The following is a 24,013-nucleotide window of genomic DNA, read 5'->3' on the forward strand; positions in this document are numbered from 1 at the left end:
GCTGGGGATAGAGTGCTTGCCCAGCTAGCACGGACACAGCCCTGGGCTTGACCCAGCACTGGAAGAAAAAGAACCATGGGAAAGCCAGAGAACAAAAAGGTCCTAGGTTTCCTTAGCCTCTTGGTGCTAGAAGTGCTCTTTGAGCAAATAATTTCCTCACAGTGTAATTGGGGACAGAGTCAGGTGTCTCATTCTGTGCTGCAGAATGAGTCTTCAAGGAAACAGGTACACTTTGTATATTGTATACAAGTACATATTTAAGAAGAGCCAGCTTTGGGCTCTAACAGAAGGACAGGCCTTGGGGAAGAATGACAGGTAAAACAAGGGACACCCCATCCCTATGACCTGGGTAAAAAGTCATCCAGCTCCTGAACTAAACAACAGCCACAATTCCTTTCTGTGGAAACCCAGAAGTCCCCTCGTTAGCACGGCAGTGACTGCCACTCCTAGAGTGCAGGGTGAGGAATGAAGATGTTCTCACTCCACAGGGCCCAAGCCCAGTGAGGATAACTGGGTACGTACAGTGCAGAAGGGGTGGTAGCGCTAGTCATCTGCCGTCATTCCTTTCACGGGGTCCTTTTGTCTCATCTGCAACAGAAAAAGCAGAAGGAAATTGAGAGGTTTGGTTGCTGATGAACTCCACCATGAATGCACTTGTCTTCTCCATCCTGCCAACAGGGCAGAATATTTGTGTGTGCGCACCAAGCAAAACTAATAAGTTTGAATAAATAATATCCCACACCATACCATTTATAATCTCTCACAGGTCCTACCATCCACTACAACTTAAAATTTATCAATGCTAAACCCAAGCCTATTTTCTCTCTGTTTTTATTTACTTTTGTTTTAATTTCTACTTCATTTATTTATTTTCAAAGTTCAAGGACAATTTTATTGGAGTTTAAGAGAAAAGTACAGCCTGGATGAACTTAAGATCCTAGCAGGCCAGGTAGAGATGAAAATAAAAAAACCACAACTTTTAAGTTAGGCACAACATAAAAATAGACTGCTTATTTTTATTATTTTTAGAATAAATTTTATTTTATATGTATGAATGTTTTGCTTGCTTGTATGTTTATACACAATGTGTGTACTTGGTAACCATAGAGCCAGAAGAAATATTGTTACAGATGGTCCTGAGCTTCTGTGATGGGAATCGAACCTGGGTCCTAAACCCCTGAGCTACCTCCATGGTTTCTGAACTGCTTATTAAGACAGGAAAATACACTGTCGAGAGTGGAAGTGGGCTAATGGGCTGAGGATTTGGCCTCAGAGCCTGTACTTTGTGTGTAAGTGGGGGTGGGGAGTGGAGCATGTACATGTCCTAGTATACACGTTGAGGTCAGAGGGTAACTTTCAGGAGTGAGTTTTTTTCCTTTCATTTCTATTTGGATTCTAGGGATTGACCTCAGTCACCAGCCCCCCTATCTCTGTTTCTATTTCTGGCTTAGTTAAAGAGTATTTATTGCTCTTGGCAAAGGACCTAGGTTCAACTCCCAACAACCACATGGCAACTTAAAACTCTGTATGCTTGTGGTGCACACACATACATGCAGGTAAAACTCTCAAGAGACATAAAATTATTGTCAATCTAAAAAAAACCCTTTTTTTAAAAAAAGATACAACTTCCTATCAAAGAATGTGGCTACTTCCCTTCCTGTCAAGGGACAAGGGCCGCTACTGAAATAATTCACTGTTTCATTGTTTTAAGCTTATAGTAAAATGTCCTAAGAATGTTTATTTCCTGTCTCTTGAGTCCTATATGATATGAAGGGGTTTGTTTTGTTCTGTTTTGTTTTTTGAGACAGGCTGTCACTGTGTAACCCTGGCAGATCTAGAAGTCCCTATGTAAAACCCCTGATGGTGCACGCCTACAATCCTTACACCATAGGGGATCTGAAGCCTGGAGACCCTGCTGTGTGTGTGTGGGGGGGGGCTTACATGACTGGAGACTTGGGTCTTTTCAAACTTGCGATGATTCTCATGACCCTGTCTCCCAGCTCAGTTTTTCTATTATTTTCCTTCATTTTCCCAAATGTCAGGGTTGCAGGCATGTCCTTCAGTGTTTGACAATTAAATATCACATAGTCCTGAGAAATTATATTGTACTTAAAAAACAAAGCTATGACTATATTTTATATCAGAGTGTATGTTCTCTTTTGTCTGTCCCAGCAACTGAACTCAGTACAGAATGGCTTCTCCTATTGGCCTAACCCTCGAAACACAAGTCCACCATAACTCAAAACTATGAACTCCAGATATAGTATCTGTTAAATACTTCATTATAGAGAGACTTGTGTAATCTGGGTAGCCTGTCCAGACTTCAAAACCTAAACTAAACTCTAATAGAGATCTAGCAGTCAGAAAGTCTTCCATTTTCAGAGGTGAGAAATAACTTTCTCACCGGTGCCGTACCCATGCTGTGCCCATGCCGTGCCCATGCCGTGCCCGTGCTCACGGAGATCATCTACCAGCGGCCTCCCAGCGGCATGAGCCGGGGATCAGGCAGCTCTCAGCTAACCACACAGGGCCAGCTGCAAAAGGAACAGGTGGGAGGGGCCAGACCCCCAAAGTAAGAAAATACTACAGGATCTTCTTCCTTTTGTTTGTTTGTCTGTCTGTCTGTCTGTCTGTCTGTCTGTCTGTCTGACAGGGTCTCTCTGTATACCCCTGGCTGTTTTGATCCTTGATTTGTAGACCAGATTGGCCCTGAACTCAGAGATCAGTCTGCCTCCGCCTTCTGAGTGCTGGGGTTAAAGGTGTGTGCCACCATGCCTGGCTGATACTACAGAATCTTAATCAGAAAAACAAAATAAAAATCTTTTGGGTTAGGAATGTATCTTGGCCGGGGATGCACACAGCCCTGGATTTGGTCCTCATCAGTGCAGAGAGTGTAATTCTAGCACTTTACTCAGAAGGCAAAGGCTTGAAAACTCAAAGTGATCTTTGGCTACAGAGTTTAAGGTTAGACTGGACTACAGACTTTGTCTTTTTTTAAAACAGAAAAAAACTAAAATGTTTTTTAAAAGCTTTGTATGTATGGTATTTAAAAACTCAGTCTTGTGCCTGCTAGACACTTAAGTGCTTTACCACCAAGCCATATCTCAGCCCAATGACTATATTTTTAGACAAGAGAGAAAAACAAGCAAGGGCTCGAATTAGCACATGAAGGCCTGCACAGTTGCTAGAGGTTAAAACATACTCCACAATGACATGGATTTGGTTCTTGCTCTTCCATTAAAAGTTTTTTTTTTTTTTTGGATTCAGAATATATATTTTTTAATTTCTTTTTTTTTTCTGAACATGAAATGCTTTTTAATAGCATGTTTTACAAGGGGAGGGGGTAAGAGGGGCCAGGTGGTGGAAAAGTACAGAATCTTCTTGGCCTGTGCCTTGAAACATGTCATGGTCTATACGGTACATTGCCTTGAATTATGATCTACCTGCTGTTCTTCAGAAGATATGGTATACTGCTTGAGTTATGGTCTCCCTGCTACCATTAAAAGTTTTAAAATTCTAATTACACTCACCCCTGGTGGGCAGGGAGCATCTGCCTAAGCTACTGGCACAACCCTTTACATACTGGAGGGTAATTTCAAGCAGGAATGGGCACATATCAAAAGCAAAGCCCTATGTCTAAGGACTACCAAGTCTGGACCATGAGGAAGGCAGATCCCTAAGATATCCCCAGAACTACAGTACTGCTTTATTTATGTATCTACTTATTTATCTATTTATTTATTGGTGCTGTGCTTGAACGAAGAACCTTTCTCACCCATGCTAACAGCTCCAGAGAACAGAAGGAACTGTAAATGCTTCCACGAAACCCAATTACTTTACACTGGCCACTGCTGGGCCGAGGGTGACTGAGAGTTCCTGTCAAACCCCGATCACAATTCTCCTATGTTCCATCTGCTAACTTTTGCAGGGAGCAGGGGAGGATCAGGACTAGTATGACCGGAAGATTCAAGCCTCTTTCTCACACAGACAGAAACAGCAATGTGACTTAGGCCTACAACTTCCTGAGGATTCTTCCTAAAGAATCAGGGGCTGAGCTCCAAATCCTGCCATTTGCCTGTTATAGGTGGCTGAATGAATAACCAAAACATCCACCTTCAGCAGGAACTAACTTGCACACCACTTACCAGTGAGTCAGCCCAGGAAGAATGTCATCCCAGAAGGTAGAAACAGTTCCCTGGGAGGCTCTGGAAGGAAGAAGGGCTCTGCGCCCAGGTTCTGCCCTAGCCTAGCACTGAAGTACAAACATTTGTGTGGTGTGCACCATGGTACTTGAGGTAGGGCCCCAAGAGAGCCCTGCTGGAGAGCACGTCCTCTGCTGGACATTCAGGCATGCCTTAAAAAGATAAAGAGCTTCCTATCTTAGGAAGGCAGAAGGACCCCCATAGGCATGTAGAACAGAGTGACACTAGTGATCAAGAGCTGTGGCCCTAAGGCAGACAGCACTGGGCTCTTACAATGACTGTCACCTGCAGGCTGCAATGCAACCATGCTGAGCCTTGTCTGTCTCAGCTGAGGATGCCTCTCTGTGAGACAGCATACGAAAAAGAGCAAAGAGGGGGCCTGGTGGTGTTCACTGAGCATCCCCTAAATGGGTCTCTGGGGAAAGACTTTATTTATTCCTTATTAAGTAAAACAAGCGTGCTGGGTCTTCAGGCTCTCTCCTCCTGGGATCAATGACAAGCTCAAAACCAAAATACCTAAACAAAAATAAAACAAAAACCAAAAAAGATCCTCTCACCTGCAAAAATAGCTTGAGACAACCACACAGAGCAGCAGGCTTGTGCATGTGCTGCGGCTGTCCTCTCTAGGTAATGTGGGTGGTATTGGTAGATCAGCTGAACATGCCTGGCCCCATGGTCACCTCAAGTTCCAAAGCCTAGCACCATCCCCCACCCTGACTGAAGAGTCACTGCAGCGGGTGTATTACTCACTTGGCATCAGGTACAGACTACCATATTTGTCTCTGTGCCTGTGCCAAGACCTCAGGCACACTGTATTCCCAAGCACAGACTGTTCTCCTTATAGTTCCCATACTGCCTGGCAGTAACCTTATCCATAACAGAGCCAGGCTTGTTCTTAGAACAACAGACTGATGGTGCCCTTAGATGTGTCCGAGTCCCAGTCACCTTGACAGTCACACACCTTGAGTCCCCCGGCACCCGGCTCACCTCGTCCAGCTGTCTCTTCGTCTCTTCTTCCATCCTCCGAATGTCATCCATAGTCAGATCAACCCACTTATCGAGCCAACAGAACAGCTGCCTGTGAAAGTTTGTAAACAGACGCTTCTCTTGCTGTAAGGAGGAGGGAAGCACGTCAGAGAGTGGAGAGGGCAAGCCCCTCTGTATTCCTCCCTAGTATCCACAGTTTACTGGGGTGGAGGGAGGAGTAATATCTGGCAGCCTCATCTGGATCAGATCCAGGTCAGTGACCATTGCCTTCCTGTTTCTGGCAGTTAAGTGTTCCAGTAAGGATGGCCATCCACCTTACAGGTGAGCCCTTTGTCCCAAATACTACCAAGACAGGCTGCTCATGGGATCAGGACAAGCAAGGCCCCTAACAACTGCCTCATTTTCTACAGTCTCTAGTGCCTAATGCCGGGTCATGACTAGCCAACAGCTATAAAATGTGGCCCAGAAGTGTGTGAGAATTAAGAGGCTTAAGTCTGTCCCTTCTGTGACCCGGGACACTGGGGAGTGTGGCTCACAGTGCCTCTTGCCTTCTGGCTTGAAAAGGGAAACATGTTTTATAAGTTCAAGCACAGCAAAGCCTTTCTGTTTGTCTTCTTTCACCTGCATTTCTTTCCTGTCAAATGTGCTGCCCTGCTGGGCGGTGGTGGTGCACGCCTTTAATCCCAGCACTTGGGAGGCAGAGGCAGGTGGATTTCTGAGTTTGAGGCCAGCCTGGTCTACAGAGTGAGTTCCAGGACAGCCAGGACTACAGAGAGAAACCCTGTCTCAAAAACAAACAAACAAACAAACAAACAAAAACAAAAACAAAACACCCCAAAACCAAAAACCAACCAAACGAACAAAAAAATGTGCTCCCAATAGAGAGACAACATTAAAATGTAGAACACCATGTACAAGGGAGGGGCTAACAAAGCGAACCCACGACTCCAATGCTAGCAACCGAGGAGCAGGTCAGTTACTGCTTCCACTGGTCTCAGAACACAGACACATGGAAAGGCCTCAGCCTGCACACTTACCTTATGTATAAAGTTTTCCACTTTGTTCTGCAAGCCCCACCACTTGAACTTGACAGTAACCAGTTTGTATGCACACATATATGGGCAGTCTTTCTGATTGACAAGTTCTTGCTGCAGTAGAAAAATACCCAGAAGCAGGTTGGTAACTAAAAGAAAGACCTCAGGTGGTCCGAATCCCACTCATACCCTCCGCCAAGAGGAGAGGCCCACCCACAATATGCCTGGCCCCCTGGTGGTAAGGGTGTGAATTGTACCTTCCAATTCGGGCCCAGTGGTCCTCGTCCTGTTTTGATAGATTTAAATTTTGCTGGGTCTTCCTCTGCCTTGTAATCCTGAGAATAGTGGGGAAAAGGGTTGGAAGAGAGAAAGGGAGGAGAAAAGGGAGGTGAGGACTAAGAAATGGCAAAGTTTTCACAAGAGGGCATTTCATACTGGTTCTTTCTTGTTTGTGTGCTGTTAAACAGGGTCTTTCTATGTAACCTTGGCTGGCCTGTACCAGCTCACTATGTAGACCAAGCTGCCTATGCTACCATGCCCAGCTATAGTAGTTCTTGAAGTTGCTGGTGTGGAGTATGGGAAAATGTTATAGACAAGATGAAAACTGCCTGCTGGATAGGATCTTGTTTTGTTTCCCAAGACATACAGATGTGGTGTATATAGACCTGACCATTTTGGAACTCATTTTGTAGACCAGGCTGGCCTCAAACTCTGCCTGCCTCTGCCTCCTGCATACTGCGGATTAAAGGTATGCATCACCCCTACACTGGCTGTGTTAAATAGTTTCATGTTAACTTGACACAAGCTAAAAATCATTGGAGAGGAGAGAACCTCAATTAAGAAAATGTTTCCAGGGTTAGAGAGATGGCTTAGTGGTTAAGAGTACTGAATACTTTTCCAGAGGTCCTGAGTTCAATTCCCAGCAACCACATGGTGGCTCAAAACCACCTGAAATGGATCTGATGCCCTCTTCTGGTGTGTCTGAAGACAGTGACAGTGTATTCATACACACACACACACACACACACACACAAATAAATAAGCCTATACGGCAATTTCTTAATTAGTGATTGGTAGGGAAGGGCCCAGTGCATTGTGGGTGGTGTTATCCCTAGACTGGTGGTCCTGGGTTCTATAAGAAAGCAGGCTGAGCAAACCAACCAGCATTCTCCATAGCCTCTGTATCCTTCCTGCCTCCATATTCCTGCTCTGCTTCCTTTGATGATGAACTGTGATGTGGAAGCATAAACAAAATAAACCCTTTCCTCTGCTTTGGTGATGGTATTTCATCACAGCAAAAGAAACCCTAAGACAAGTTGGGTACCAGGATAGTGGGATATTGTTGTGAGAGACCTGACCATGTGTTTTGGGAAGGGACTAGAAAAGCCACTGAAGGTTGAGATTTCAGTAGGCTGTTCTGCAAGAGCTTGGAGGATAAAAATGTTTAAGCCAAGGCAGAAAATAGAGACCTGGCTTGTGAATTTCAGAGAGAAGTTTAAAGACTCTATTGGGCCATTTGTTATTTTTAATTAAGATGCTATGAGAAGGTCAGCTGGGGCTGAAGAATCAGCTGTGATTAACAAAAGACCAGAACCACTGAAGTGAAACTTTGCTTTACTTGGATATAACTGATGTTGGGAGGCTGTAGCTGAGGAATTAGCACTGATTAAGAAGAGACCAGTATCAGTGAGGTGAGATCTTCTGGAAGTGTTTCATAAGAGTCAGTACACAGAAGCTACGTTCCAGACATGGACAAGGTCATTCTTTGTACTGACAATCAAACTTGGTAGTGTAAGAATCACCTAGGTGGTAATGGTTCTGAAGGCATGAAGGGGAGAGTAGCTGAGGCTTGACACTGAGAGGCCAGGACAGGCTGGCTATTCGTGAAGGTGCAGCCTCAGTGGCAGCTGTATGCAAAGGACTGATGGGGTCATTAAGAAAGCGGAGGCTCTGCAACATGAAGACAGCCTAGGAGAGGCTGCTGGTCAAAGTGTAGCCCAGTCGCAGTAGAGACTCCAGCAATCTGGAGATGCCAGTATCATGGGATGACCACCAGCAGCAGGAGCAGCAGCAGGACCAGCAGCAGCAGGAGCAGCAGTGGAGTGGAGTCAACCAGAGCCTAAGGGTACACGCTGTGTGTGCCGGAGAGTGCGGAGATGGAGAAATGGCCCAAGCCCTTTGGAGGAGCCCAGGTCCTAAGTGGACCCCAGACATTGGACACTGTGGATACAGTTGGGAGTTTGATTTTGCTTTGATCTAATGGTAACTGTGCCCTGGTTCTTTCCTTTTGAAGTAAGAAAGTATTTAATTAAATTAATTTTGATTTTTACAGAAACCCAAGTTGAGAGATTTCAACTTTAAAAAGAGATTTTGGATTTTTAAAGAGACTGAATATTTTAAAGGGACATTTTAATGTGTTTAAATTTGTATACTGTGCAACTTTTTTTTTTTTTTTTTTTTTGGTTTTTCGAGACAGGGTTTCTCTGTATAGCCCTGGCTGTCCTGGAACTCACTCTGTAGACCAGGCTGGCCTCGAACTCAGAAATCCGCCTGCCTCTGCCTCCCAAGTGCTGGGATTAAAGGCGTGCGCCACCAACGCCCGGCTACTGTGCAACTTTTAAAGTCATTTATGTTTCTAATGTGAAGTCTTGAGGATGAATACAAAAGGAAAGGTTGTAGCTTAGTGGTAAAGTGTTTGTGTATTAAGATGACAAGGGGTCACTAGTGCAGGACAGTTTTATATTAGCTTGATACAAGCTAAAGTCATCTAAGAGGAGAGAACCTCAATTAAAAGAAATGCCTCCATAAGATTGGGCTGTAGGTGATCCTGTAGGACATTTTCTTAATTAGTGACTGGTGGGAGAAGGCCTAGCTCACTGTGGGTGGTGCCATTTCTGGGAGGGTAGTCCTGGGTTCCATAAGAAAGCAGACTGAGCAAGCCACAGGAGCAAGGCAGTGAGCAGCACCCTCCATGGCCTCCAGGTTCCTGCCCTGTGTGAGTCCTTCCTGTCTTCCTTCAGTCATGGAATATGATGTGGAAGTGTAAGTCAGATAAACCCTTTTCTCCTTGCATGATCATTTCGATAGTGACCCTACGATAAACTGTTTGCACTTCCCTCAGAGGAGGGACTGTGCGATTTTCTCTGCCAGGCTTTGTTTGGAATTTTGTGAGTATCACAGTGTCAGCAGACTTTGAACTTGCCTCAGACTTCTAAGTACTGGGATTAGCAGCATGAGCCCCCATATCTTGTGATTTTTCTTTTTACACATGTCAGGTAGCTGGGCACAACTACCTGAAACATGTCTGTATTCCCAGCACCTGGGATGTGGGGACAGGAGGACCAGAAGTTGAAGGGCAGCCATGACGACAAAGAAAATTCAAGGCAAGTCTGGACTACACAAGATAATGTTTCAAATAAAAAATCGAATAAGTGCCAGGCGGTGGTGGTGCACGCCTTTAATCCCAGCATTTGCGAGGCAGAAGCAGGCGGATTTCTGAGTTCGAGGCCAGCCTGGTCTATAGAGTGAGCTCCAGGACAGCCAGGACTACATAGAGAAACCCTGTTTCCAAACCCCCCCACAAAGAAAAAATCGAATAAGTAAATCTCTTCAGATGACTTTAATACATAGCCAGAACTGAGAATAACTGGTCATCATTCTGAAAATTTCCTAGCTTAAGCTCCTGGTTTAAACAGAATCAGCATCGAAGCTGACACTCCTTTAAGAAGCCCACACCTCCACTCAGGCATACATGACTTTCTTCTCAAGTGCTTTTCTCTTAGTCCCTGTAGTTAAAATCTATATTAAAACCTCTTTTAATAAACTCTGTTTCATAAAACAAAAATTTTTAAAAATAGTCTTGAGCTGGAGTGGCAGGTGAAGGTGCTTGCTGGTCAAGCCTGGTGGTCTCGGCTCATCCTGGGAACCCACTAAGAAAGGAAAGCTCTGACTTCACAAGCTGCCTGACTTCCACACTCCTGCTGTGGTGGTGTGTGGATGCCAGTATTCCATAACACATACAATAATTGAGCAATAAGGAAATAAATGACAAATTTAAAAAATAAAAATAATAATTACTGAAAGTGTTCAATGTTAATAACCTCTTAGGTATTACTGGGCAGGCATCATCTATCTACCTACCTATCTAGCTTGGATTTATTTTTGCTGTTTTGTTCTTTCAAGACAGGGTTTCTCTGTGAAGCCCTGGCTATTCTGCAGCTCACTGGGTAGAGCAGGCTGGCCTCACCCTCAGAGATCCACCTGCCTCTGCCTCCCGAGTGCTGGGACTAACGGCCTGCGCCAGCACACCTGGCCTACATTATTATTTTCTATCCATCCCACCACTCCTACAGCAGAGGTGAAGAGCTACTCAAAGACCCATAGTGCTTGCTACTCTTCTGCTTGTGAAATATATTCACAAATTCAGTTTGAGAAACTCACCTGGCTGTATATTTATGATGTATTCACTTTGCTATGTATATTATATTCAATAAAAAGGGTTGTTTGGTTTTTTGAAAAGTCTTACTTTAACCCCAAGCTGGCCTTGAACATAATCATTTCGTTTCATATCTGTGGATGACGGAATTCCAAATGTGTACCACCACACTGAGTGTGCATCTCTTTGGGAATGCACCAATAAAAATATCTCAGTCATAGCTGGAGAAACGGCTCAGTGAATAGAAGTTTTTGCCAAGCAAGCCTGATAACCTGAGTCTAATCCCTAGAACCCACGGTGGAGAAAGAGAATCAACTCAAATCGCTCTCCTCTGACTTCACATGTGTGCATCATACAAATAATAATAGTAATAATAGTAATAATAATAAAATAATTCAAAGCCAGTGGGACAGCTCAGCAGTTAAAGGCCATGCCACATGAGCCTGGGGACCTGAATTCGAGTCCACAGTGGGGGAGGGAAGAAGTGGCTCCATCCAGTTGTCATCTGACGGCCCCATCATGGTGTGTGTGCACGCCAAGAGTGTATGCAAGTGTGTGCAGCATGAGTGTGCAGGTCAGGAGACAACATGGAGTCACTACTCTCCTTCACCACATGGGTAAAAGGATCAAACTCAGGTTGTCAGGCTTGGTGGCATGTGCTTTAATCACTGAGCCCATCTTGCTGACCCAAGAAAATTGAAAAAAAAAAACAAACTAAACCACATAACTATACTATGAGTTTTACCTACATGCATGTATGTGTGCCATGTGCACCCAGGCCCTCCGCAAGAGCACTAGGTGTATATAACCCCTTAGTCATCTCTTCAGCCCCACAGACCAGGGAACTCTTAACATTTACTTTAGAAATAGCCATGTCAGAAAACTCAGTGAGACAAACTTAGTGAGTCTCTTAGTGAGAGAAACTTTAGTGAGTCTTAAAAAATAAAACTGTTAGCTGGAGCTGGACAGTGGTGGTGCATGCCTTTAATCCCAAGACTCAGGAAGCAGAGGGAAGTGGATCTGTATGAGCTTGGGGCCAGCCTGATCTACAGAGTGAGTTCCAGGACAGCCAGGGCTCCACAGTAAAACTGTCTCAAAGAACTAAAAATAAATGAATACATACATACACACACACACACACACACACACACACACACTCACACACACACACACACACACACACATATATACATACATACATGCATATAAATGTTACCAGGTATGGTGGTGCACAACTTTAATCTTAACACTTGGGAGGAAGAGGCAAGTTGATCTCTGTGTGCCAAGACAACAGTGAGATACTGTCTCAAAAAAGGTGGGGGGAAGGGGGAATGCTGGGCATGTAGTTCAAAGGCAGAGTAGGTCTCTGGCATATAGGAGGCCCCAGGCTTAACTGCTAGTACCATTAAAACAGTAACAATAAGACAGGTGATACACACCACAAAGGACTTCTTTTGAGCCGAGCTGGGTAATGCTCCCAGTCTCCAACATTTACAAGTCACTTCTGCACCCCACATCTTTTAAGGAGTTCCTACCTTGCTAAGTACTTGGCTTCGATCAGCGATGTCTATATATATAGCTTCCACATGTTTCCATGCCTCAGGCTCCAGTTTATGCACCTGTAATAAAATGGGAGACTACTTGTTACATGTGTGCAGTTTTGCTAATGACAAGTGTCCTTTACCAGAAAAGGAGATTGGTGGGATATTCCTACTAGTAAAGAATTATACAATAGTTATACATCCACAATCTGAAACTCCCTGAGTGAGCTGCCATGATACCACAAGGGGAAAATTCCATACCTGGTCTCATATGATGGGTTACAGTTTAACATAGGCAGGCTAAAAATGCCATCCATGTAAAAAAATGCCTTCAAGCTGTGTATAGAAAGTACATAAGCCGGGCAGTGGTGGCGCACCCCTTTAGTCCCAGCACTAGGGAGGCAGAGGCAGGCAGATTTCTGAGTTCAAGGCCAGCCTGGTCTACAGAGTGAAATCCAGGACAGCCAGGGCTACACAGAGAAACCCTGTCTCAAAAAACCAAAAAACCAAAAAAAAAAAAAAAAAGTACATAAAACATGAATTTCTTGTTTGTATTTGGGTTCTTTCCTCAATATATTTTGTGATTTGCACACATTCCTATGCAAATATTCCTATTCCAACATTTCTAATGTCTGAAATATTTCTGGCCCCAAGAATTTCAGCCAAAGACTACTTCACAGTTGGGGTACAGTTATTCAAAGGTGCTGGAGATTGGACAGAAACAGGATCTGTCCTTAGACTAAGTTAACTTCAGCAGGCATTGCCTAGCACCTGCCCCCCCCACTGAGGACTAATTACCTGTGGACCTGCTGCCTTTCTACACAGTCAGTGTACAAAACGCTAGGCTGAGTAAAACCTCCTCTGGCTCATCTCTCAAGCCTGACTCTGACTCCAGGTACAGAAGATATGGTCTGTGTGTAGATTTTCCTTTAATGTCAACAGTAGTGTGTGTGTATAGACACACACACACATGCGCACGCGCACAGAGTTCATATCTTGCTCTTTTCAGGTTTATTTAATTTTTATGTATGTGTGTCTGCAATGTGAGTGTGTATGGAAGCCATCAGAGGCCAGAAGGTGTTTGATCCCTTCACTGAGATATAGGTGCTTGTAAGGCACCCAGTGTGGGTACACGGAACTGAACTCAGGTCCTGTAGAAGAGTGGAAGAGCTCTTAACTGCTGAGCCCCATATCTTGTCTTTCCTTTCTTCTTCTCAGACAAGGTCTCATTGTGAGCCCTGGGAAGCCTGGAACTCATTATGTAGACCAGGTTAGCCTCAAGTGTTCTGCCTGGGGCCTGGGTATTTGCCACCATGCCCAGCTCTATCTTTTATAATTTCTTCTTCAAATTTTTGGACATATTCGCCAACCTCTTTTTTTTTTTTTTTTTTTTTTTGGTTTTTTTTCGAGACAGGGTTTCTCTGTATAGCCCGGGCTGTCCTGGAACTCACTCTGTAGACCAGGCTGGCCTCGAACTCAGAAATCCGCCTGCCTCTGCCTCCCGAGTGCTGGGATTAAAGGCGTGCGCCACCACCGCCCGGCTCGCCAACCTCTTTAACCACCCTTCACACCCTACTTTGAGATTATTTCTTCTTTCCTTAGTCAGTTCAGATTGTACTGCCCAATTAATCTTGGAGGTGGGACCTGCCCTAGTGTATGGTCAACCTACCAGGGGTTACATCTTTAAAGAAAATGGACTCTCGATAGCTCTTTTTGGCTATCAACTTGACTACATCTGGAATTAACTAAAACCCAAATGGCTGGGTACACATGTGTGGGATATGTCTTAAATTACATCATTTGAAGTGGGAAGATCCACCTTGAATGTGGGCCTTATTATGGTGGCAGCCTACCTATCAGTGGACTGAACAACCACTGGATTCTTGGACTCTGTATTGTGACGGCCATTGTTGGACTAGCTGGATCACTGCCTGTAAGCCACTCTAACAAATCTCTTCCCCCTCCTCTCTAGATTCATTATATTAGTTCTGTTCCTCTAGAGAACCCTGACAAACATGCTCTCCTTCTTTCAGTAGCAATCAAATGTCAATCGCTCTTCAGTTAGTGGAGGGATGTTTTTGTTTGGTTTTCAAGACATGAGACCAGGCAGCCCTCAAATTCAGAGATTGGATTGCTTCTGCTTCCTGTGTGCTGGAATTAGAGGTGTGCAGCATCAAGTCTGGCTGGAGCTTTCATCGGTGTGTGCATACTATCAAGCTGATGTGGGTTCTGATGGGCATCTCCCCTGATGGGTCTGGCAAGCACTGACATGGCCAACTGAGCGCTTTCGGCTCTAACGATCCTTCTGCAAGATCGCTGAGCCTCGGTGGGATGTGATGCAAAGGTCCCAGTCAGGGCTGAGCACCTCAGTCTTATTCTCCTCCATACAGAGACTAGTTGTGAGCCTGTGTGAATGGCAGCTGTGACAGGAGAAGCGTCTCTGAGAGAGCCGAAAGATGCTGACCTGTGGGTATAGCAGTAAGTTGTAGGACTCATTTCCTACCATGTTCATTTAGCAGAGTAATAGAACTAGGTTGTCCCAGGGCCTGTGGCCTGTGCAGCCACCGATCTAGCCCTTTAATATCCTGCTTTTACACTGAACAATGCATGAAGGATTGTTTCTATCAGCTCCCTCTGTTTTGTTTGGAAAGTGTCTCCTTCTGTAGCCCCGGCTGCCCTGGAACTCATGATCTGGATCACACTAGCTCCAAACTCACAGAGATCCACTTGCCCCTGTCTTTCTTCAGAGTATAGAACTGATTAACGGTGTGCATCACCACACCAGCTCCTCAGCTTGGTTTTTTTTTTTTTTTTTTTTTTTTTTGGTTTTTCGCAACAGGGTTTCTCTGTGTAGTTCTGGCTGTCCTGGAACTCACTCTGTAGACCAGGCTGGCCTCGAACTCAGAAATCCACCTGTCTCTGCCTCCCAAATGCTGGGATTAAAGGTGTGCGCCACCACCGCCCGGCCTCCCTCAGCTTTTTAATGGCTGCATAGTATGCCACTGTTTGATTGCACAATTTGTCAGTGTCCCACTGACTGGGTCTATGTTGTTGGGAATTGTGCTGCATCTCCTTGTATGTGTTGTTTCACACATGAAAGAACAGTCTTGAACATGCATAGGTATGGTTAAGGGAACATGAGCATATTTTTAATTTGGAGAATTACTGCAACTATAATGTTTTAAAGACATCATTTTTGAGTATCCAAAACTACATTTTAGACCAATCCCTGCTCTACAAGAAAGCCTAGCAAAAAATCTTAGAGATAACATTTTGCAAATCAACGACAGGAAACTACATTGTAGGACAGACTAGGGAAGCCTTCCTAGCCAGGCAGAAGAGAAGCAGAGAGGACCCTGTGCAGGGAGGTAGAGGCTATAGGTAGAGCCCAGAGAGAACTGCCAAGGGCCTAGAGCCCTGGGCTCTTGTGAGGTGATACTTACATTCTCCTGGGTGCCAAGATCTGGCTTGTGCCAGGTTTCAATTTTAATCAGAAAGTCTTCTTTCATGTACTCATTCTAGAAGAGGGAAAACATAGCTCAGTAACTGACGAGGTCAGAACTGGAGAGTTACCACCTCCCATTACTGGGGATCATAAAGTCCTGGAGTTATGAGACTCCAGCCGGCTTGATAATAACAGCTGCCCCGCCTGCGTGGCCACAGTGCTAGGCCTGCTTCATGCATACACCCACCCTTAGTTTAACAGAGGAAGAAAAGCCAAGTTCAAAAAATTTAGGTGACTTGGCCAGCACCACAGAGGCATCTCACAGCTAGGCCAAACCTCACATTTGTCGGAGTTTAGAATTTAATATTTAACCAGTTTTCCATACTATCCTATGCACAGGATGCAAATGTAATCAACAGCCCACAAAGTCTCCCGGCTGAGGAAAGGTGGTAAAGTCTTTGAGCTGCCCTTTCCCTGCAATCAATCTGCTGCTGAGGCTTCCCACTAATTCTGTCTCCCTCCCTTGGTGCGTTTGAAAAATTATAGTACCTGTTTAAAAACTGTAGTAAAAAGAGCTACGCAAAGGAGGAAGAGGGTCCATGGCTGCCTCAGCAGCATCAGTTCTGCGGAAGGGACAAGCATTGAGGGGTTATGCTGAAGAGCAAGGGCTTGTGGGGCAGGGGGCGACTCCAGAGGAGGAGGCTTGTTGCCAACGGTCAGTGCTCACTGAGGTCAACAGATGCCCAAATGGGAGAGAGATGTTACATTCAGGCTGGCTGAACTGAAACTTCTGTATAGTCCTGGGTAGGCATGGCCCGAGGAAACAAAGGAGAACCTCAAACCATTCTGTACCTCTGAGACCCAGATCTTACCTGGGAAAGCCACTAGTCAATACAGCTTGAAGCCAACAAGTAAGAACCTCATTAGGACTGAAACACTTGAGCCTCAACAGCCCCAACACCCCAGGGGAACAAGAAAAGAGTCAGAACGTCGAGTGCAGGTTCACTTTTATTTCTCCTTTTCTGATAAATCATCTGTAACTCCAATCTTTGTACCTCCACCCCTGCCAAAAATACTTACTGTAATAACTGCTCCAAGGCAAGGACATGGAAAAAAGAAAGAGAGGAGATTAATACATATATAAACGGACTATGAAGAGCAAAAACTCCCCACTCCCCCATGGCTTCCTCCTCAGGAGAGCCAACTCCCCTTTCCTCAAGTTCACTCCAAATCTTCAGGCACCACATCTGGGAGGAATTAAAATGGCGACCATATGGGCCTCTTAGGATTCTCTGAACAAGGGAAAGGATGGTCTCTTATCAGCTGAGGCCCTGAGGCCCAATCAATCTCCCTTGAGAGAACTACTGGGTGAGGAAGCGGGGCATCCCCTCAGGGGCACTGGTCAGGGTCCTCTGAGCCAGGCTGTCTTTCTGATGGAGACAGTCTTCCTCGCACTGTAACCAAACCTGGCATGCTCTACACGGCTGCCACCGTAATGGGATCCCTCGGAAAGCACAGGTCAATTATTCATCAGAGAAAATGACTGCAGCTTCCATGTCACTGGGGAGGAGCCCAGCTCTCCTCCTGACGACAGCTCAGTTCATTCTGTACCCTTCCCTTGTGCTATCCCCATTTCTGATAATGCATACTGCCGTGTTTGGAGCATATGGACAGCCAAACTCCATCACTCCAAAATCCAAATAAAACCAACAAAAAAAAAGAAAGCTAACCCTACTCCTGCTACAGCAATGGGAAGCTGCTGGTGACATAAGTGCACAAACAGGCAAAACGATTGCCAGTCCTTTTTCCCCAAGCCCAGCTGAAGACACCGGGAGCAGCAGACTGGGATTAAACAGGCAACTCCCTTATTAGTATTTGAGAACGCCACGTTGGCACAGGAGAAATGACGGGTAAAATATCCATCCAAAGATGCCAGGCTGGCAGAGACCCTGCCACGCTGTCATGGAGACAGCAGCTTCAGGAAGGCCTGGCCGTTAAGCTCCTCCAGCCAGCCACCATCCTCGGACCCCATGTCCTCTAAGACACTGTCTCCTAGTGTGGCCACTATAGGACACAAGATCTGCTCCCTCCTCTGCGCTGCCGTCTGCATCTTCACACTGTTAACTCTGTTTGCCTTCAATCCCCACGGTGGGAGATTCCCAAGGAAACAAATGTCCCATCGGTAAACAGGAGTATCTGACCTATTATTTTGTATTTCACTATAACTTCAGAGTTTGACATTTGAGGTTTTACATGTTAGTATGTGAGCTACTGAGAAACAGATCCACTGAATTCTAAAAACACTGGGTCTCTGAACCCATGAGGGTGAGGACCCTGCTCTTGGCCTTCAGTGTTGACTCTGGTGACTAACTTCCTTTAAATTTTCTCCAACCCTCCACTCCCTTCCAAACATCTCTGTATCCATAGCAACCACACAGGGCTTTCCTAACAAGACTAATAATGTACTTTATCTTAGAAAGAGATTTTGATGGGCTGGTGAGATGGCTCAGCAGTTAAGAGCACTTGACTGGTCTTCCAAAGGTCATGAGTTCAAATCCCAGCAACCACATGGTGGCTCACAACCATCTGTAATGAGATCTGATGCCCTCTTCTGGTGTGTCTGAAGACAGCTACAGTGTATTTACATAAAAATAAATAAATTTAAAAAAGAATAAAATAAAGAGAATCCATTATCTTTAAAAAAAAAAAAAAAAAAAGAAAGAGATTTTGAGACGGGGTCTTGCTACATACCCCAGGCTAGCCTTGAAATTGTGATCCTCCTGCCTCAGCTTCCTAAATGCTACGTTATAAGCATTTACCACCATGTCCAGTCTCTTATAGTAGGTTAAAACCCTGACTTAGTGGTACTGTCCCAGCTGAGGATTAAGGTTTGAGGGAGGAGACAAGGAGCCAGATATTTCTCCTCTTCCCATTTTCATTTATCAGCCTGCCCTGTCAGCTTCAGGAGAGAAGAGACAGAAATAAAGTAAGAGAACAGAAAAACTCCATGATGAACAGAGCTTCCAAAATCTGTTCAGCTGCTCCCAGAATAAAGCGGGAGCCTTCCAAAGGCAGGAGTGGGAGACTCCACACACCTTACCCACCTCTCCTCAGCCTTAGATGGACTTAGGTCACACTGAAATGCTACCAGCACTGGTGACCTCTGTCCATCGACCTCCAGGAAGGGTCAGCAAGAAGCCTTCCTCATCTGTGCGTTCTCTCTTATGTACAAGAGGAGGTAAAGGGTGAGGAGGCCCAGGATCCAACATGGTCCTCTGTAGGAGTAGATTCCACTCGGAAGTTGGCAGCGACTAAGAAGGTAGCCTTCCCTCCCCCACCCACTGTCACCTCCTCTTTATGAAGGATTCATAAATTTTCTTTTCTTTTTTTTTTGTCAAGACCAAAAAAAAAAAAAAAAAAAAAAGAACTGATGTGTGAACTAACATTTACTGTATAGAAAACTGCAATGCCAACTGCAGCACATCCTCCGAAGAGTTACACAGCAGGCAGTGGCATCCCTCAGTTGGCATGAGTGGTGCATCCAGAAAGCCATGCTAAGCTTGCCTCAAGCTGACTAAGGTTCTTACAGCTCATGTTCAACATGACTCTTGGGCATGGAGGAATGCCACCTTTGTCCCTAAACCAGACACACCCTGCCACACTCCGCAGTCTCTTTTCCTCCTTTATTTGCAGTGCTAGAGAGCAAACCCAGGGCCTTGGGCTAGGTAAGTGCTTTATCACTCAACTACAGGGGAGGAATGGGGGGTGGGTGGGTTGGGAGGGGTTGTGGTTTAGACAGGGTCTTTCTACATAGACCAGGCTGGTCTTAAACACAACAGAAATCCAGCTGCCTGCTTCTCAGGATCTAGGACTGCAGGAGTGTGCCACCACACTGGGCTCTTGCACATGGCTTTTCAAAATATGAAAACAAGCTCAGAATGGCACTGCAGGTCTATGATATTAGCACTTAAAAGGTTAGCCAGGAGGATCGGGAGTTCAGGCCCAGTTCTAAGTCATAAGGCCAGCCTGGGCTACAGACACACACACAGCAGTTAACAGCTTCCTGTCCAGTGTATAGGGAGTAGTAAAATTTGCATTTTCAGTTACAGCAATAAAACTCTCCATAGCCTAGGTCCCATCATTGTGTATCTCCTGATACACGGTCCTTGAACCTGTATAGGGCCATGGAAGACTAGGGAGAGCAATGACTTCGGTCATTCCCAAAGTCCACAAGATAAGGACACACTTGGGTCACATAAGGATCACATGCCTATCAAATACAATCTAGGGAATGAACAGAAAACATCCAGTGGCTAGGTACAGGTGAGCAGAGGCAGGCGGGACTAGACTGTGCCAACAAATGAAGGCTAGCAGGAATGAAGGCTCGCAGGAAGAGTGAACACCGACCTTGGAGGCGGGTTCAGTGGCCATCTAGGGCTTCCTCACAGTGAATCACTACCAGCACAGTCCTAAGAGATGTATTCCGAAGCTAGGGACCGTGGCTCTCACCTATAGCCTCACAAGAGGGTTGCTACAAGTTTAAGGCCAACTGGGGCTATACAGGGACTTCTAGGCTGCTGGGTTACAGGCTGAGACCCTTCCTGTGAAGGAAGGAGAGAGAGGGAGACAGGGGCCTGTTTCTAGATAGTCCCTCAGACCTCAGAATCTTGAAAAGCTGAGTTCTGCTCCTCAGAAAGAATCCCAGAATATGTTGTAAAAGAGAAAGTACATCGACAGAGGCTCCAATCTGTTTTCCTTTCTGAAACGCCAGACCAATGATGATTCAACCCCGATTATAGACCTCTGAAGAGTGACAACCCAACTGCAGGATCTACCCACGCACAGGACACTTTGGGAACTTCTGAGCCTTTTGTCAGTGAAGAATGGGCTCACTTCCTCTTTTCCTCCACAACCTTGGCAATTTTCTTCCTAACGTTCCCATGCCCAGGCCTGGTTCTTTTTCAGGCCGGGCATCACTCCACAGGTACTTTCTTTCCTATGAGCCTACCTTCTCCAGAGTACCTGGGTATTAACTACTTTTTAAGCCAAACATAAATACATCACATAAAAATCAGAAATTTAAGTATCTAATAAGGGGGTGGTTTTAAAAAGTGACCCAATGGGCAGTGGTGGTGCACGCCTTTAATCCCAGCACTTGGGAGGCAGAGGCAGGCGGATTTCTGAGTTCGAGGCCAGCCTGGTCTACAGAGTGAGTTTCAGGACAGTCAGGGCTACACAGAGAAACCCTGTCTCGAAAAACCAAAAGAAAAGGAAGTGACCCAGAATAGTTACCCCACAGAACATCTGTGGATGTTCAAGTTCTTTATATAAAATATCTGTATATTACCAATGCATATCCTCTTAGATACTGTACATCTCTGAATTATAATACCTAACAATATAAACGGTTATACTCTATTGTTCAGACTTGTTTTGTTTTGAAGTTGAATTTTTATTTTTATCTTTTTAAGACAGGGTCTCATTATGTAGCCCTAGCTAGGCTTGAACTCCCTATGTAAACCAGGGTAGCTTCAAACATACAAAGATCCACCTGCCTTCCTCTTACAAGTGCTGGGATTAAACATATATACCACCAAGTCCAGTGGTCTCCCACATATTTTTGATCTGAGTTTATAAAGTCCATGGATGCGGAGCCCACAGATACTGTTGGCCAGCTATACATTCACATGGCGGGGTCTTATGCTGCTGCTGTAGATATGAAGAAGCAACAGGGGTGATGGAGAGAGGGCCCGATGGCTAGGAGCGTTCACTGCTCTGCTACTGCAGAGGAGCAAGATTGGGTCCCAACATCCACCAAGCAGTTCATAGCCTTTTGTGACTCCAGTTTAGGGGATGCGATGCCTCCCTTAGCCTCTGTCGGCACCAGAAGTACACAGGCTACAAATACACACATGGAGGCAAAGCAATATGCACATTAAAAAATCTAAAATAGTTTTTCAAAAATAACAATTCCAGTCAGCAAGTGGAACTTTCTTTGCCATCAAGCCTGATGGCTTAAGTTTGTCCCCCTGGATCTGCAGAGTGAAAGGAAGGAACGGGCTTACAAAATTGTCCATTAACTTCCACATATACACTATCACATGTGTGTGTGCTCCTGTGTGTAAGAGAGATAGATTAAACAGAACTTTAAAAAATTTAGAGAGAAATGTAATTTAAAAAATGTAATTAGTAGTCAGCTACATGAGACCCTATCAAAAAAATAGTAATTATCTAAAAATTGTGTGTCTGGAGATTTTATATGTATATATTAACTATAAACTCATATAACATAAAAAAAAAAGAAAAGCTAGAAAAACCCCTGCAGTGTTAGTAGTGATTATCCAGAGATGAAAGAATCATGAGTAATTTTTTCCCCGTTTTTATTTATTTTCCAAAATACATGCAGTAAGCATTACTTTTGTAATCATTAAAAATAATCAAAATTGTCAAACTCACCCCCAGTAAGAGAAGCTGTTCTGTGCTGCCTCTGGCTCTGACTGTCAGCGTGGCTAAGCTGTATGGATAACACTGACATGCCCCACGCCTGAAGGAGCCCCCTCCTCCTTCCTCTGGCTTACTCTGAAAAGGTACAGTGGACACAAAGCCCTGACCCCTCCCTCCAGCCTCACTGCCCACTTGTGCCCACCTTGGGCAGCCCCACACTCACCGGTTCTGCAGTAAGGGTAGGCATTCCAAGCTTTCTCATGTATATTCAGGGCGCCTTCTGGGGCCAGCATTCGAACAAACGTGGGTACTTTGCTGTGGTGAAAAGAGCTGATGAGCGAACAAAGGAGCAGGAGCAAGGAAAGAAGAGCCGCAGAGCAGCCTCCTGCCCACAGCTCCTGCTCCCAGGGTCACAAGCTGACAAGCAACTTTCCATGAGATATGCAGGCAACTGCCAGAGCCTGACACCTCAGCTTGACTGGCTACACATAACACATATCATCAAAACCTGCCCTGCCACTCACCATGAGCAAGACAGCTCATGAGATCCTGGGCTAGCCACTGCCAGTCCACATTCGCATTATAGTCTGCCAGAGCCCAGTGGGCACAAGGCAAGCAGCATAGCCGATGTTCCACTACACTTGGGATCGCAGGTCTACAGCCAGTGCGACCAGCTGACTGATTCAGAAGGTGGGTTCCAAGGGCCAGGCAGATGGTTCAGTCAGTAAAGTAGTTCTCTTAGTTTGGAGCCACAGTACCCACATAAAAAGCTAGGTGTAACAGTGCAGGTAACCTCAGTGTTTGGGGGTGGGAACAGAGACAGGATTTCTCAAGATCAGTGGCCAGCCACTTAGTTCAGTTAGAGATCCTGGCTCAAAAAATAAGTTTCGGCTGGGAGTGGAGGCACACTCCTTTAATCACAGCACTCAGGAGGCAGAGGCAGGAGGATCTCTGTGAGTTTGAGGCCAACTTGGTCTACACAGTGAGTTTGAGGCCAGCCAGGGCTATATCTTTTTCTCTTCTCTGCCACAGAGTTTCATGTATCCCCACACTGGTCTTAAGCTTCTGAGCCTTCTGCCTCTACTTCTCAATGTTAGGATTATGGGCATATACCACCACACTTGGTTATGTGATCAAACCCAGGGACTTGAACGTGCCAGGCAAACATTCTGTCAACTAAGTTACATATACAGCCCTTCTTTAAATACAAACAAACAAAAAGTCTCACTCACTCCATAGCCCAAGTAGGCAGGTTGGTTTTTGTCAACATGACACAAAACTAGACATATCTGGGAAAGAGGAATCTCGATTAACAAAATACTTCCATAAAATTGGCCTGCAGGGCATTTTTCTTGATTGATAGTTGATGTGGGAGGGCCCAGTTCAAAGTGGGTGGTACCACCCCAGGTCAGATGGTCTTGGATGGTATAAGAAAGCAGTTTGAGCAAGCCATGGGAGGCAAGCCAGTAAACCTCATTCTTCCATGGCCTCTGCTTCAGCTGCTTCCTCCTGGTACTTGCCTGGTACTCTCTTGATTGATGACAGATTATAATCTATGAAGTGAAACAAGCCCTTTCCTTTCCTCCCCAAATTGCTTTTGGTGGTAGTGTTTAGTACAGAAATACAAAACAAATCGCACCTAGGACTTAGGCTACCCTTGAACACAATATTTAGCCAAGGCTGGCCTCAAACTTAGATGTTATTGTCTTAACCTTCAAAGTGCTGGAATTACAGGTGTGTACAATCATACCTGGATAACATTTTCTTCTACTCATTTTTTTCCATTGGTTTTAAAGATTTATTATTTTTATGTATATGAGTACTTTGCCTATATGTACTTCTGTGCTCCATGTGTACCTGCCCAGGCCATAAGAGGGCTTCTGATCCCCTACGACTAGTTACAGATGGTTGTGAGTCACCACTTG

At 45.1% G+C, this 24,013-nt stretch overlaps 1 protein-coding gene across 1 annotated transcript in view; it reads right to left on the reverse strand.

The window, feature by feature from the left end:
• The window catches only part of Pitpna (phosphatidylinositol transfer protein alpha), a 40,127-nt gene that overhangs the window by 2,713 nt on the left and 13,401 nt on the right, over window positions 1-24,013 (reverse strand). The window contains exons 4-11 of the mRNA XM_028759234.1: window positions 22,312-22,403; window positions 16,725-16,732; window positions 15,643-15,717; window positions 12,194-12,277; window positions 6,481-6,558; window positions 6,227-6,337; window positions 5,190-5,312; window positions 523-588 (exon numbers count right to left, since the gene is read on the reverse strand). Coding sequence (XP_028615067.1) covers window positions 544-588; window positions 5,190-5,312; window positions 6,227-6,337; window positions 6,481-6,558; window positions 12,194-12,277; window positions 15,643-15,717; window positions 16,725-16,732; window positions 22,312-22,403 — 616 coding nt within the window. The 3' untranslated portion in view covers window positions 523-543. The remainder of the gene's footprint in view (window positions 1-522; window positions 589-5,189; window positions 5,313-6,226; window positions 6,338-6,480; window positions 6,559-12,193; window positions 12,278-15,642; window positions 15,718-16,724; window positions 16,733-22,311; window positions 22,404-24,013) is intronic.

Source organism: Grammomys surdaster, unplaced genomic scaffold (assembly GCF_004785775.1).
Source record: "Grammomys surdaster isolate TR1022 unplaced genomic scaffold, NIH_TR_1.0 126278, whole genome shotgun sequence".
Lineage (NCBI taxonomy): Eukaryota > Metazoa > Chordata > Mammalia > Rodentia > Muridae > Grammomys > Grammomys surdaster.